Raw genomic sequence first — 17,719 nt, 5'->3', positions numbered from 1 at the left:
AAAGACTCAAACCCTATCCCTGACAATCCCATCTGTAATCATGTTAATACAAGCTGGGGGTGTCATGTCATGGCAGGGACATCATAGTAACTTTTTCTCAATTTAATTCTCAGATATACTAATAGTTTCTGTTGCACTAGCCCAATTGTGACACAGATCACCACTACACGTTTCCTTTGCATTCTCATTAAACAATTGGCAGTCTTGTAAGGTGCACTAGGTGTTTAAAGACTTTAAAGGAAATTGTTATTGCAAAATATCTTTGACTTCATGCCATTCTCTGACATTTTTAAGTTGTGTTTTTCTTGGAAAAAGGGGTAGGGTGCAATCGGCCATTTAATCGGCTATCTGCTTCTTTTTTTTTTTTATCAGTATTGTATTAGCATTTAAAAATGTACAATCGGTCAACTTCTTCCAAGTATTAATAAAGCACCAGTTAATTTTGACAATGATGGAGAGCTCACACAATAACAATTGAGACAAATGCAAATCCAGTCAAGCCTCTCTACAGTAGAGCAGCACTCTACACCTACTCAAGTAAGCCTAATTGGTAAGACTTGTCCATTTGTATCCAAGTGCTAGACTGTGCTCATACATAAGAGGAAGTAAGACTCAGTAATAATGTTAATCATTTGCTGTCCATCAATGTATAGATTTAAATTACCATGTCCCTTTGGTCAATAGTCGGGTCTAATTCTGCATCTGCTCCAGACCTGACCTCTAGTCAATTCTAACCCATCAGTGTCACAAAATGTTAATAAGCTGCATTCCAAATGGCACTGCAAAAGAAATTCCAGACTGTGAGCGCTTGACAGTAAGATATCATGGGGAAATTCTCTGTGCTGTTGCATGCATCTTGAGTGAATTTATTCATTGTAACTAGTGAGAAAATATTGATTGTTGTAAATGATGATCTGTGAAACACAGCAGACAAGACAGATTGAGCAGGAGACATCTGCTCGTGTGATGTATTAATATGGGAGGCTGAGCTCACCCCATAAAACTTTGTCTTCAAAATCTGCAGACACAGTAGAACAAGCTGCTTTATCCTTGAAAACTGTTTCAATAACAATAACTGAGCACACTCCTCACGGTATTAAAATGATTATTTCAGTACAACATTTATAACAAATCAATACGCAACATGCAGTTAATGCCAAAGATTATTACACAAGGGAAATGACCATGGTCAATGCCATGTAGCAATTATCGTAATCCTTGTCTGGTTGCATCATTAATTGCTGCATCGAATAAATGTTCCTCCTTTGCACATCTGTCTATATGAACAGTGACATTCATAGTATGTTTGTATTATTGGCCCAGTGGCTGCATGCCTACAGGCCATTTCAAATCCAAGGGTTTTCTGTAGTTCTTTTAATTGTTGTCCAAAAATACTAGAGCCCAAAGATATCACTGTTGTGTCTGCTAAAGTGAATGACAGAGATATTATCAAGAACATTTGAAAGAGTGCAAAGGAGGAATCTGTGTGATCTGCAGAAACAAGGAAAAAGAAGCCGAATGCAAATGGTGCCTCCCAACCCTGACCTAGAGGTGTACAGTCATATCTCAGGGGGCCAGTGTCGATGCAGCCTTGTCTTCTGCCTAAGTACCAATTGATTTCTGCAATGACATATAGCCCTGCACCACCATTATGTGGCCTGAGTAACCCACTCAATTCATTAAAATCAAATCCGTCTTAATCAAGCTCTCATATGAGCAGGTGCGGGCACACAAATAGTACATTTTGCAGAGATAATAAGAAAGTATCCTAAACACGGTTCAAAATGTGTATTCTTGCATTTTTTGCTTCATTTTGAATATTTAATGAAAGTGTCTGCATAAAGCTCATGGTTCCTCCTTCATTAATTCACGTTACTTAAGGAGACTGTATAGCAGGTCACACAATGGAGATTGCAGTTAACTTGTGAAATGGCTTCTCTCACACACCACTGACTTGATGATACGGAATCAAGAAAAGCAAGGCAGAGCAATATGTTGACTAGAAAGCTCAAGTCACAATTAATTTTGCTGCAGCCGACGCACCTCGCAGTCGGTCTCTTCAGTGTTCCACTATAACAACGGAGAAATGAGCATGTCACAAACGATAAGTCTTGTTTGGATGCCTGACCTCCAGGATTACAACAGAAATACGAGGAAATATGAGGAACCAATAAACTCCAGAAAGATTCTGAGTGTCAAAAAAAAGGTTTTGAATGCCAGCCAGATCAAAAGCAAAATAGTGTTGTATTATTGCCTGGCCTTTCTTGTGGTTTTGATGACCGGAAAAAAGAAAGGCATAATGAAATAGAGCATCTATGAATATTTCTGCAAGATTTTGAGTGAGAAATCAGGTACATCAATGAAAGGAGCACACTTTGAAAATGATGTACTGCTTTTATCAGAATTTGACATGTTTGCAAAAATAAAAACAGTTTCAAGAGCTTTATGGTAAATGGATTTCTTTCAGCTGGTATTTCCTTAGTCAAACCACACAAGGGCAGTGCTAGATCAAAAGAAAACATAGCACAGTAATATGCGTGCTAATTACCACAGACTATTAAAAGCATAGCTAATTCTGCAAATTTGATGGTTTGATATTTGTTCCTCTGCAGGAGGAGTGGATCTGTGATGGAAGCAGGCAGATGTTATGGATCAACTGTTTCCCATTTCAGTGAGGACCTTTACTTGAATCTATCTATGAATGCCCGGAGTAATGAGAAATCTATAAAAATATAAAATAACCTTTCAATGCCTCGTTGTAAAAGGATGGGCATTTGCGGATGCTTAGTTCTTAATAAAACCTTGCCACTAACCCAATTACTAATTACAGTACACAGCACATCTTCTAAACAAGAGTTTAATGAGGAAACAATACTTAACATTAAATACATCAATTAGATACAACACCCAAATTACAGCCTCAAGATGTACAGAGTTCAATCAGGAACTCATTGCGACAATGTCTGAACAACCAACATAATCGTCTTTAAACCATTGGGTTTGTTCAGTATTTACGCCTACATTTCAAAAACCAACAGAATAAAGATTTTCTCTGGGTACATTTCATGAAATAGATGAAGAGGTCTAAAAATACTTTGCTTTCTTCTTTCACTAACTTGTAATCAGAGCCCATTTATTATTGAAACTCCCTCAAATCTTCCAAGTATAGCATTATGAGATTACCAGTTACAGCGTGTGCTTCCTGCAGGCAAAGCAGGCAGATGTGGCACTCACTGCATAACTGTTGACGACCAGGCAACCGTTTAGTTTTCCTGCATTATCAAACCAACCATGGTTCAACGGGTCACATTTGAGGCAGCACCTTGACGACAATGCCCAGCCCTCTGAGTACAACATTGTCTGATGTTAGGCTTCGAAATAAACCAACTCATGAAACACTGATTATATCTGTGTGTTTTTTCTGAATAAATCTATGTTGACTCACCAAATTACCAGTGTAATGCCTCCTCTTATTAGCAAGATCACCTCAAAGGGTGATGCTATTAAAAAAACACAAAACAACTCATTTCATAGATCTAATAAAAACACCTTGAGCAGTTTCATAAGCCTAGAATGAGCTAAATAATGTTTATGTATATGAACCATAAACACTGAAATGGTAATGAAACAGAATGAATTATTCTAAAAAATTGTTTCTTAAAGGTTGTTAATGAACTTGCCTCATGTTGGAATAAAGATTGTCCGTACGTTATCTGTGCTCAATTTGCTGATTACTTAATACTAGAGGTTATTACATCAATGCGCGCCCCTGGTTCCATGACATATCTTCAGTGTGCCTCTCAGCTATTGACCGGTGCGTTAGATGTGGGTAGTAACCTTGAAATTTCTTTCTATTTGAACTCCAACGCAAAAAGCAACATATGTCACATTGTGGTCACACCACAAAAAAGCATGCTTATTCAGAGAGTAAAAACAAAACACTGATTCTATTGTTCTCCGTGTGCATGTATTCTCCTGTAACTGCATTCAACTCATTCACCAAGAAACAAGGAAAACATTATGCTTTTTGGCACCGACAAGAGAAAGGAAAGGCAAGTTTTATAATGCATGTCTTCCTGCTTGTGATGTCTCCATGGTATAGTCAAAGCCCTGAATTTCCTCTCACAGCTCTCATTAAGGCAATGGTGACAGGCACTGGCACAGAAGAAGGATGATTTTATCAATGATTTAATTAATCATCAAAACTCCCCTCTCTACACATGTATCTTGCCCATCACTCTTCCTTGAGCTTTTTTCCAAAGATATAAGACATATATTAGATCTCTCTCTTCCTTACACACGCACAAACGCATGCACATAGCAGCACACGCACACCTGCTCTTTTTAAGACACTGCAACACAAGTAACAGCCTTGTCCTTTCTCTCAGTTCCCCCGAGTTCAACTTGCTCCCTCCGTGACCAGCAGGCAGCAAAAGTCCCAAAAAGCAGAGTCACCACGATTAAAGATGTATCGCATTCAGTGAATTATCACCACAAAGGACAACTGTTTCTCAGCCTGCCCATAACTGGCAAAGATAAAACCCTACTTCAACAGATAAGCTCTCCCTTTATCCTTTTTAGTCTTTTAGTCTCCAGCATCCTACACACACACACACACACACACACACACACGCGCGCACACAGGAAACCTGTGCCAGGATGATTACAGGCATCAGGACCGGACAGAGCTTTACGTTAGTAATTGAAGATTACCCATTGTGTGCAATGAACCTCTACTACCCCTTTTGTTTCAGAGTCCCCATCAGAGTGAAACTGACAAAAAGAGGACAAACATCTCATGTTATTTATCTCTTACCTGGTGTTGAGGCTCACATCTGGACACAGAAGCAGTAAGCAAATAGCTTGGATGAATTTCATAGCTGTCTGACACTCCAGTTCCTTTTGCCTCCTCAGATGCTTTTTGCCTTTTCCCCGTGTCTCTCTCCCTGCTCTCTAGCTCTCCCACTGGCTGCCTGGGTTTTTTTAAGCGCACTCTCATATGCGTACACACACACACACTCTCACACACACACGCACCCAGACACACAAGCAGCGAGGCAGACAGATGCAACACAGTGGCTCGGTGAGAGGGAGGATCTCTGGCTTTAAATAACACAGGGACACGGACCGACTTGCTAATGGAAAGGAGCGGGTGGGGCTGAAATCAAGAGAGAGAGAGAGAGAGAGATGTGGGAGTGATATGATGTCAGCGCCCGTGCAGCTTCAGCTATTGGTGAGAGGCATTCCTGCCATTGTTTGGCACCGGCTCTTCTCCTTGACAAGAAATCTCTACATTCATGTCATTCTGCCTATTTACCTCTAATATTATACGACTGGACTTATTGGCAGAGTTACAGTGACATTTATGACAACAGGTCATCACATCAAAAGAAACAAAAAAAAAACACTCAAAGCTAAAAGGTTTAAGTGAGCACTAATAGATTTAAAGTGTAATAAGATCTGTGCTTGAAACACAAAAAAGGTTTTCAGTTTATTACTGAATTACTGCTGAAAATGAAAATACAATCAGTAGTGGAAAAACTGCACAAGAGCGTGAGATAAATGAAGATACAGACTTAAACTGCTTAAATTCTAGCTGCAACGTAACCCTTTAACACCGAGCATATCGCTGATGGCACAAGCGCACTTTGCATTACCGTATAGTTACGCAGCGGTTTATGCTTTATATCGGAAAAAAATTCCAATGGTTTCTGAAAGTTGAGAAGTTGCACCGTATTTTATGGTTAAATGAAGCAAAACAAGTCCAGACGGAAATGTCGAGGGCAAGGTGTTAAAGGGTTAAATAAAATTGTTTACTCTTTTCCTGAGTGCAATGCCCTTCTGAAGCACTGGAGCACATAAGTCGTCTAAGGATACACGCAGCAATCAAACATAACTAAACTAGAACTAAATATAGCACTATAATAAGTGCACTTAGAGGAACTCCACTAGCAGTAGTAACAAGTTGTAAACTCATCACAGCTGAGCACTAAGTCGCTGCGAGGAGACGAGAGAGCACGCAGGTCATTTGCATTTTCTGACTTTTTAAGGCTGTCAGTCCAGATCTTAAGCAACCAAGACGTGGTTCGGGCTCGGGCAGAGATTCTAAACTCTACTAGCCACAACGGAGAGGGGGGCCAAGAGAAAAATATGACCAAAAAGTTGATTCATTATTAGGGTTTAATTTACCAACGTCAAGGCTACACCTCGCGATTGACTGAGAATTAGTGTGCGATCGACTGGGTGGGCACCAAGGGTTTAGACATTTCAACATGTCCAGCTCAAATTCCATGTCCTGAATGTTGCTGTGTAGCCACAATTCTGTTGAATCACATACTAGGCAGTTTCGTCACTTCACACAAAAGTGCAGTGATATAAATGTGATATTAAACATTTGAAATAAATCAAAATAAATATTCCTGGAGGCCACACGGCGGTGTAGTGGTTAGCACGCTCGCCTTGCAGCGAGAAGACTGGGGTTCGAGCCCCGGTTGGAACAAGGGCCTTTCTGCATGGAGTTTGCATGTTCTCCCCGTGTGTGCGTGGGTTTTCTCCGTGTTCTCCGGCTTCCTCCCACAGTCCAAAAACATGCAATGTGGGGATTAGGTAAATTGGACACTCTAAATGGACCATAGGAGTGAGTGTGAGAGTGAATGGTTGTTTGTCTCTATCTGTGTGTGGCCCTGCGATGGACTGGCGAACTGTCCAGGGCGTACCCCGCCTATTGCCCGATGTAGCTGAGATTGGCACAGCACCCCCCGCGACCCTCTGGCAGAGGATAAAGCGGTAGATGACTGAAATATTCCTGGAGTGCAGATTGAACTTTTTTGTCAAAACATATTTAATTTTTTTTTTGATTCAATTTAATTAGTACCAATACCATAAATAGCTACCACAGAATATATGAAGCAGCAAAATGACTTGTAGTACAACACTTTGCATTTCATTCTACAACAATTTGACAAAAACCTATCCTATACAATCACACTTAAAATGAAGAAATGATTAAGAAGTTCCAAATAATTATTCAGATGCGTGCCAATGTGGGAATAAAATGTTTTGTTTTTCAAACAGGATGCAGTGTAGCATTTTTACATGATTGATTCCTTTGAGTTAATTTAATAACACATTCCGTTGTTAATCTTCAGATCAACAGCCCCTGGTTAACGATGGAAATATAGAAAAGTGAAGTAATGACTTAATCGTCCCTCTGGCATCACTTGCCCGCAGTCGCTTCGAAATGCAAGGTCAAACCTTTTAAATATAAGCTCAAGAACAAAATGTTGAGCGCTGAAAGATGTACCCAGGCAGACTACAAGCCATGTAATACAGATAGAATATTAAGCAGTTCATACAAAAGGTGGAGGTCACACACACCATGGGTATGATAAATGATTTCCATTCCAGGTTTAATAGAGTTTGGAGTCTATTGTACCAAAGCAGTGGTCGATTATCCATATTGAAAGATTTCTAGCCAGTCTAATTAGAAGTTCATGCATGGACACCCATGGTGACCAGTTGTAATGAGTGTGCTAGACCACAGCTTGCCTTGGTGACCCTCACTGGACCTCTGTAATCTGTTCCAATCATGTTGCACACCAGCCTCAAACTTGTAGTCTCTGTGTACTGTGCCAACCTGTTGAGCATCTCATCATATTGAAGAATAATTACCAGTAAATGAGCATGAATCTTTTGGATAATACATTCAGATAAATTCCCAGAGCCAAGCCTTGAATGTTACACCAAGTGATTTACATATTTTTATGAAGGCCTCATTTGAATTTCGATCATGCCAAAAACATTGAGTCAAGAAGTGTTTCATTTGTAATGCATGACTTCTGCATGGAGGAGATGAAAACAATTCCGTAAGCTCATCAAGTCACAATGGTGTCCATTGCAGATTTCCAGTGCTTAAAGACATTTTGTTCTGATCCTTTTAAGTCCCAGAGAGAGAGAAAGACTTTTACAGAGGTTTGAAAAAACATCTTGCGTACAAATCCTTTTTGTGCACACTTACAAGATACTTTACTTAAGACTCACATTAAATTCACATTCACTCTTCTGATCGTCACAGCGCTTACTAGACTTGTAGTCAAGACCGCCTAAACCGAGACCGAGACAAGACCAAGACCAGAGGGTATCGAGACCAAGACAAGACCAAGACCAGAGGGTATCGAGACCAAGACAAGACCGAGATCAGAGGGTATCGAGACCAAGACAAGACCAAGACCAGAGGGTATCGAGACCAAGACAAGACCGAGACCATGTTAAAGTGGTCTCGAAACATACAACTCTAGCTTTTAGACACATACATTTTCACAGAATTTTTTCACAAAATTCACACATAATTTTTGTGCACAAGATAAAAAAAAAAGAAATGGTGAAAAATTGACACATTTTGCAACATTTATCTTATACAAGCAATTAAAAAGTTTGGTTACTTAATAAAAATTAATTTTAGACTTGCACAACACTCACAGTGTACAGTATGACCAGTGCATTATAGCATTAATTTGCATAATTCAGAAAGCTGTCTTGTAAATTGCTGAATGACTCATGTTGAGGGACTTGGTTTACGTTATTGTTAATCTGCTGTTAATATGTTGGCATTGTGTTTCCATCTTTCTGAGGTCCACGGGAGTTCGAGACAACTACCTTTACAGTGAGGTATTCAAATAATTTAGCAACATAGTGTGTTTTTTGAACATTATGTATGAAATGTGCCATTTAGCCAAAGTGATATTAAGATGACAGTAACATTCATTATGTCAGTAGCATGCAGGGATGAAAAGTCTAAATGTTTCTCTTTGAGTTGTTGTTTTTTTGTTGGGTAGAGCTTCCCTACCAGCTGTCAAATGCAGTGGGCATGGATCACAGGTCTTTGAACCTTTGAAGCCATACACAGTATTTTCAGGCTGAATCCAGTATAAAAGGGTCATGAGTCTCGAGTCTGTTGTTGTTTTCTTCTAAACCCTTTATACAATACACATGAAGTGGCTCTGCAGCATGTAGTACAGTAGAGTAGAGTCAATGCTTACAAATTTTAATATTTCATTATTAGAGATGATAATAAAAAAATACCTAATACTGTTTTTTGTTAAGTAGCTGCACTGGGCAAACTGGGTCAAGTGCCTCGATAAAACCCCCTCGATATGGGTTCTTTAGGGATTGCGTAGTATGACTTCATGTCTTTTTTGGTCCACATTTCCCATAAACCTTCTTTTTGCCTTCTGCTCACAAGCTCCCCTCTTTATCTTCAGGCTACAACAATCCCAGCAGGCAACATTTCCACTTGCCTGTAATAACACTTCCAAGGTCAAAGCGATTTTGACGGTCAGTTGGCTCAGTACAGCATATCAAGCTATTCTGATTCAGAGTTGGCTAAAATAATGGCCCGTCAGCTGCATTTGCTGTTTTAACTGACAGCTGTTTACTTTCTGCAAAGATGCCCCTCATTTCTTTTCGGCTTTTCCTGAACATGAATATTGAGCTCAAGAAGTTAGCAGGTACTAAGATCTCTATAGTCTATTATGTATGTTTACAGGGGGGTTGCACTAGAAGAGAAAGAGGCAGAAAAAAAGGCAGCGCTCCTGCATAAATTTCCATTCGCAACATCTTCAGTGCCATTCAACATTTTGTATGGAAAAGGAAAGAGAAAAGTCTGGCAGCAAAGCTGAAGCTTAAGGCAGTTCCTTGTCAGTTGGTTCATTCTCTCAGTGCAGGAGTATGGAAATGTGCTTTCACAGAGCTGGTGCTGAAATAAGCTCTGAGCATCACGTCTTGAATGTTTAGTGTGTCAAAATATGGCGAGAACAAATGACCAGAGATGCCGAAAAAAAATAACCTTTACGTTTATACATTCAAGAATGAGATAACAAAAAGCTTACTGATGCCTTTAGGTGACTGTATCCAAACCATTCACATTCCATCTGTGTGTGTGGGCACTGGTCTCTGTGCATATTGATATCAACCCTCCCCATGTTTACAAAGCTAAATGTAAACATGACATTTGGATGGACAGGCACATTTTCCTTACTTTATTTTGTCTTGACCTTATTTTATTTTTATAAATTCTACACAGCAGTGAGAGCCACAATGGCTGCTACAGTGATGCAGATTAGAAATTGCATGTGACCAGTCTGGACAGTAGCTAATGTCGCTTTTCCACTCTACAGTTCCAGCCCGACTCGGCGCGGCATGGCACAGCTCTACTCTACTTGGTTAGGTATCCTTTTCCATTACTATACTACATCCTCAACGTGGACAGAGGCCTCATAGAACAGCTGCATGCAACTGCCGTGACATCACAGGGTTGTGGTGATTAACGCATATCTTCAGGATTACAGTTCGGCATTGTTCGCTTTGATTCTTGTGTCGGACGTCGTGCTCATCACTCTTTCAGTGACAACACTCTCTGCCAATCAGTGGCCGGCAGTCTGTCAACGTCACATTTAGTATCGGCTCAGCAATCCTGGAACCCCTCAAGACCTGGTACCGGAGAAAGTACCAGGTACTATCGCTAATGGAACAGCAAAAAAAAAGTTGAGTTGTGCCGGAACTGTGTAGTGGAAAAGAGCCATTAGTGGACTGCTTTGTGACGGTTCTCCTGTACAGAGCAAAACAGTTGTGCTTTTGATTGTGTGTGCGTGGATAAAGGTGGAACACAAATATATAATCTGATTACTATTTGTAGCAAAAGTTGTAAGAAGGCCAATTTAATTGAAAATAAGGGTGCACTAATTGATACGCCCTATCAAATCAAATATCCAAGATTTTCTATCATCAATGTTTTCTTGTTACCAGTGGGCTTTTGGTTAGAATTTTTTAAATAATTAATACAGTGGCTTTAACTTAAATACATTAATTATTAGACCACAGAGATTTGTGCTGTGGTTTTGTTCTTAAATTAAGAAATATTCTGACTCACATCACATCCGCACCGTCTGACACGAGAGATGCATCTTGCTTTGACTCTGTACTGTATGTTACTTATAGTCAATGAATGACCAGCATTTAAAGCCCCTTAACTGCTGCAGACCACACACACATCCTACTGCAGAAAGATGGCAGCTCCAACTTTTAGCAGTACAACAGTAGCAGAATACCCAGATTTTGTGATAGAGAAGCAATTGCTATGTAAGAGAATATAACAGTAAACATTTGATGCCACCCTGCAAAAGAAACCACTGAGGACAAGCACGGTCATTGTAGTCCAGCTTTGTTCACTCCATTCCACTGCGATGTTCCCACAAGGCCCTTGGAGCAGAGCCTTGGCTTTAAACCATGGTGATGCTACCACTGGAGAGAAGCATTTGTGGGGGATTGTGCCTCAGTTTATTGTGATTCTGTGGGGTTGTTGGCCAGTGAACTACTTACCCTGCATCCTCTGGGTGAAGGCAGATTTTTGCCCATGCAATTTTTATAATAGCATTACTAATTAAGTTAGTTCAGTATAATCCAGTATAATTAGCCAAAGTTGATGATCTAACTCAGAATTATTCACAGCAGAAAAACTAAATCAGCAACATTGCATGGATCTGTTTTTTGGGATTGGTGTGGCAAAAATATTTCTGGTAGTGAGGATATTGTGACTGTGAGTAGACTAAAAACAAAAAAGCCTTCAAATGATGACCTCACAGGAAAAATACTGAGCTATTACCTTTTATGAAAACATTTTTATGAAATGCTTTGAATTGTTAGTGCACTGTATTCTCTGGACTAAATACAATATAATTACATCCATCATTATATATCATTTTTGTGTAATCTTTGAACTATGCGGGCACTGGCTTCTCAGTTAAAAGTAACTCACTGTTTCAATTGAAAAAGGGCAAATGCGAGGAGTTTTAACTGCTATAAACATAAATTGTAAATTGTTGCATATAGCAAAGAAGTGCCATGACATTGATATAATACTGGTATGTGCATCCAGTTTGCACTAAAAAGCAAAAACAAAAAAACAAATCACTCAGCTTCATTCAAAGTAATTGTTACAGTATGTTCATGCTTCTGTGTGGAGGAGGTGAGAACAGTGAAGTACTGCAAGAATGCGAAGGATCATCAACACTCATCATTGAGGACTCACTGGTGTATTTTTACTGCCATCTTGAGGCGCTTCCATGCACTGCACGTTATCTCTTCACTGACCAAAGCAACACACACCTTAGCAACAATATTTCATCCTGACAAGAAAAAAAACACCAACAAGATTAAGTAGTGTATAAAAAGAATCTTAAATACATGAACTCCAAAATTCATTGTGTTAATATTGTTTGTGCTGCTTGCTTGTATTTATTCCCAAACTGCTGAATCTACAAAATGGGCAGTGAGGCATCTTTGAGCTCATATAGTTGCAAGTGTTAAACAGCTGCTGCATGACCTGGATAAACAAAATACTGCTGAGCCAGCAGTAATAACTGCAGATAGCTGCTGTTATGTCAGATACACTGCCATGGACGCAAGCCTTATGGCTAAATATTTTGTTCAATGTTATGATTGAGTTAGATTGAGAAATCTTACACTTTTCTTTACATCATACAGAAATTATATAAGTGAAGTTCTAAATGCAAATAATCAATTGAAGAAAAAAAATGGTTGACATATAGGTAGACAACATATTCTTAATATTCCCTGATTCATGTCTAGTTGAGATACAAACATTTGTGATTGATTAAATGTGTATTGAAAGAAATAAATGAAAACATTGATTAAAGAAAAAAAATTGTAAAAAGATTGTGTGGGATATTATCCCACACATTGCACTGCCGCTAATACAGCTGAATGTAAAGGCAATAGCATTTCTACACAACAGTTTCCTCATTATATGGAAAATCACGCTGTGATAATTCAAACTGCGAGCAGGAAGCAGAGAGTTTAATATAAGCTCTGACATGAGCAGTATAAACTGTGGCAGCTGGTCATATCTGTAAATGCATTTTTAACAACATCATTAGAGGCAATATCTCAAAGACGACAGTCGGAGTAAAGAAACTGTGACAAGAGGAATTGCCAGGATCATGCTCTAATGAGTGGTTTGAAATCCAGCCATACTGAACCAGAACACACTAAAGAGGAGATATGGGGAAAATGGGCCTTGAATTGTGACTGATGCTGGTACAGGCAACACATGGTGATGCATGATTAAAAGAGGATTCAACATGAATAGCTGCAAGAAGAGCTGAGGCTGCAACAGAAGTGCAGGCATCCAGTCACGAGGCAGGCAGACATAAACATGCAGGTTTATCTCTATGCTACGAGCCAGCTCCGCACTGCTTCACAAAATGAGAGACACTGACAAAATGCAACTGCGTCACAGGAAGGACGGATTATGAAGGGAGGCAATGGTAATAACCAGCAGAAGTTCCCTAACACGCTGCAGAGATTTGAATGTGTGATTGCGTTTGTCAGATTTGAATTTTTATCAATAGCTGCAGCACTTAATGTGTCAATAGGGAGCTTTCTTCACAGACAAAAAGGTTTTCACTTTCTGAATGTGTTTTTTTTTTTCCCCACATGGTTGCTAATGGCAGCATGTTTGTATAGCAGTTAGCTCTGTGGCATTAGAGCATCAAACTGGAGCACTTTACAACTGTAGATGGTTTTCTCTTTACCCCACCTTCTGCTTTATCTCAGCTAAGATTGGCACCAGTGCCCATCCGTGACCCTCATGTGGAGAATAAAACAGTAGAAGATTATAATAGGAAAAAAAACACAATTAATAAATCACAGAATTTGCTGTGATGAATTGTAATAGATCGCATATTTTCATCTTAACAATGAGGCTTGTAATAATTGATGTTTATATGTCATAATTTCAAGATACTGTTGAATAGCATTTATTTAAAGATACATTATCTCCTGATGTATAATTACAGATGGAACTAACCCTAACTCATTTTAATGCACTAACAGAAAAAAAAAAACTAAAGTTCAAGATTCTAGTCCAGATCAGACTAAAGAGCCATCAAGAAGTAAAAAGTTATATATGATGTTGCTCTGCTGTTTAACGCACAGTTAGTGCAAACGACTGCAGTTTCCAGTCTTTAACAGCTAAGTGCACTGTGACGCCTGCATGAATGTCATTACTCTCCTGTAGGAGCCATGACCTGTGCTTGCTCAGGCATCTCCATCTTGTTTGCCCTCTCTTCCACATAGAAGGGGAAGAATGTTCAGCTGCGTCTCCTGGTGCAGTTTGAATGATGTCAGTCCATCATCCTCTACAGTACGAATGTGGATACAGTTTTTAGCAATACATTTAAGCAAAGCCTTACTTGCACACAACTAATACGCGCTTATATCATGTTCTTTAAACAGCTTTTTAATTGATATTTCCTTAGAACTCCTTCAGTGCAGTGGTATTATATGCATTATAATGCATTAGGGATGATTACATGTTAATGTGAGGTGGGCAGCTGTTTTAACGCATTTTCTCCCCATCAGGCACTTTGTAAATGTGTTTCATAATGTGCTGCATAACGTTTATTACCATTTACTGTTACTATTATTTAAAAACAGTCCTACCACTGCTTATATTTCACAATTATTAGTTTGTTTTTTAACTCTACCCAAGATATCTGCAATAAAAAAACATTATAACGTAATCTGCACACTGGTGTGTGTGAAAAAAATATTAATGCAGTCCTCTGTGGGTTATTTCAACTGGACCCCCAAGACAACAAATCATGACCCACCTGACAGTGTGTGGAGACAGCGTTTTAGTCTAATTAACAAGTAAGAACATAAATTGTCAGTGTGGCCATATATTTTCAGGATGGCATGTGTGCTGAGCTGCGTGAATGAGATGAAAAATGCAAATAAGAATAGAGCCCAAGTGGTAATAGATTTCTGGGGGCATCGCTGATATCAATTCAATTTAAAAAAATAATTAAATACTTTATATTATATCTAACTGACATCTGGTAAATTTAAGGTTGATTTTGCTGTGTGGTAATTAATCTTTTTTTTTTTTTTCATTTTAGTTGACTCTATATACACCATTGTATTTTTTTACTATTTCTAAATAACACCAAGCCTCTTTCTCTGTATTATTTTATCTACTATAAAAGGTTTTTTATGTATTGGTCAGGCTCCAAATAAAATCCATTCATTTATTTGCAGTCAAATTCAGCTACTCTCAAATGGACAACTTCTCTTTACACTGAGGTTAACAGCTCTACACTCTCTCTCTCCTTTAGTGCACATGTGGATTGCTAGCAGTTTTACTGTACTCAATCTGTCCGTCTGACAAATTCATTTTATTTTTTCCAGATATTGACATTCTGTTTTTCCCCCATTATATTTGAGACTTATTTTACCAACATAACATGTTTGGAAATGTGAAAATCAAATAGCCAACAGACTAAAGACACACATGAACATAAGTAATAATAAAAAATAACCCTCATGAGAAACATCTACTAACAACATGACACATGTTATGTTCAACTTACATAGCCTTATGTCCGACGTTGTAAACAAAAACAAATTGAAAACATTTTCTTATGAATGAAAATACAACTTTTCCAAAAAAAATAAATATACTTCACATAAACCCAAAATCATGATATATGAAATTAATTTGCAGAGATATATATTTATTTTTTATTAACAAAAATGTTTTTTTTCAATGTTGGTTTTTGTTATTTTGTTAATTGTCGTTAACTATAATAACCTTGCTGGACATATAAACGTCGCACTGTCTCTGCAAAATGTTCCACCTTCGGAGGAAATATTTTTATTACAGACTAATCATGAGTTTAACAGTTGATTCCATTTTTATTGCTCAATTCATCAATCAATCACATCTGTTTTCCGCATCAGGGCCCTACAAATACAACAAATCCCTTACAGGAACAAACTTAACCAGAGCTACATTCAAAGCATGAAATACCACTTCTTAAATTTTCGACTGGATGTCTTGCCAGAGGGAAGAAACATGGATTCCATATTAAGGAGATGTTAAGGACACTCTAACACAGCTCTGGCTGCCCTGACAGCCCTCTGCTGTGTGGCTCTGAAAGCTCCAAGTAAATTGGGGCTTGGCCCCCCAGGGTCCCACATATCTGCACTGTTCTGAAGGAAACCAGGTCCCGGTGGCTCTCGCAAGCAGTCACAGGCCCATTTGCTCATGTGGGAAGAGAAATACTTGAACAAGTAGCCCGGAGCAGCTGTCATGTAATTTAGCTGATGTCACAAACCGATGGTGGTGTGTGTGTGAGAGCTTTACTTCAGCTGAGCTTTTCACAAGAATGATGAGACATTACAAAAGCTCTTTGTTCCAACTAAGGAGACAGAAATGAAGAAGTCAGCAGTCCTGCCCACTTCATTCAAACACTGTTCACTCTCTGTTCAGCTTATAGATCACTGGCCAGCACGTTGTGATGTGTGTGAGATGATTTCTTTTCTAAAACTACACAGTTTGGTATTGTGCTCTCCAAACAATAATAACTCAAAGACGAGTCGGGGAGATTTATTTTAACATTTGCTCTTGACATTTCATTGTCTGCATAATTAGGCATATTGCCCATATCTTTATGTAATATCACAGGCTGACATTAGATTATGTACACATTGTCTAGTGTCTGAAGCCTGTTTGATGCTGTGACTACTGCAATAAGTTTGTGGTTAGGGTATCGCTGCTGATTTCCTGAGTAGATTAGATTCTGATTCACAGGGTCCCAATGTTTAATGTTTTAATTATATTCTCTTCATTATCGATTATTTAGAGATTTTACTTCAGCTTCCATAACAGCTTTGCTTGACTAGGCAAGATATTTTTATGGAAGCAATCCTGCAAATTTTATACAATTATTAAAAGAAAAAAAAATGTACAAAACACTTAAAACACTTGCGAATAACTGCACCGACTCCTACTGTCTTTGTTTTGCTGGTTAGCCAAGATGTCCCACAAATGTGTCCTTCTCTGGAGGACAAAGAAACACCCTGAAAAGCCCTGTCACTTATTTTTTATTAATTCCTAAAGATGTGAAAATGATGTAGACTGTGCCTCCTGAAAGGTACTGCTGATAAATGCAAATAAAGCAATAATCACATGTTATATGCACAACAGCCATTACCACCTCACTGCAGATGCCCCTGCAAAACAAACCAAGGTCCAGGAGAAGGTATGGTCATAGAGAAGTTGACCTGAAAATGTAAAAACGTCAGTCCACTACTGTTGGTCATGATAGGTCACAATGACCTTTGACCAATAGTTCTCATTCACTCAAACTGACTTTGGACCCCAGCAGCTTAAGCACAGTAAATCTAGTAAAATCACTAGAAAACCAAAATTATGAATACAATTAATCTAGAGAGCATAATAATTCAAATTACAGTTGCAAATAAATAAATAATAACCAAACACCCATGTAAAGCAAGGTCACAGGAAATGGTGCATGACTGCCAAGCATGGAGGGTTGACATGGTTCACAGCTTACACAATTATGCAAGCTTTGAACACCATCAGCTCAGTGCTCACTGGCCTTCTCTGTAATTTTCAGGGCAGGTGTTGCCTTTCTTCCTCAAACTCCCTCACCACAGCAAAATAATGGAGGGGAAAAAAAATCTTCAGCAACTATGTCATGCTCACATGATACAGACACAGGCTCTTTTCATGACATGCTCCCAGATTAGTCAGCATCATGCAAGAGGAATCTGCGTGTTCTCTCAATGTTGGGGTTATTCATTGTCTCTGGCAAATATTTATCAGCTCAATTAA

General features: G+C 38.8%; 1 protein-coding gene across 1 annotated transcript in view; it reads right to left on the bottom strand.

Annotated features, from left to right (window-relative positions):
- luzp2 (leucine zipper protein 2) overlaps positions 1–5,119 on the bottom strand; it is a 121,893-nt gene extending 116,774 nt beyond the window's left edge. Inside the window, exon 1 of the mRNA XM_058630384.1 lies at positions 4,817–5,119. Coding sequence (XP_058486367.1) covers positions 4,817–4,878 — 62 coding nt within the window. The 5' untranslated portion in view covers positions 4,879–5,119. The remainder of the gene's footprint in view (positions 1–4,816) is intronic.
- Between the last annotated feature and the right edge of the window lie 12,600 nt (positions 5,120–17,719).

This window comes from Solea solea, chromosome 5 (genome assembly GCF_958295425.1).
Source record: "Solea solea chromosome 5, fSolSol10.1, whole genome shotgun sequence".
Lineage (NCBI taxonomy): Eukaryota > Metazoa > Chordata > Actinopteri > Pleuronectiformes > Soleidae > Solea > Solea solea.
Note: the sequence above shows the minus strand (reverse complement) of the source record. Positions and strands in the feature narration are given on the sequence as shown.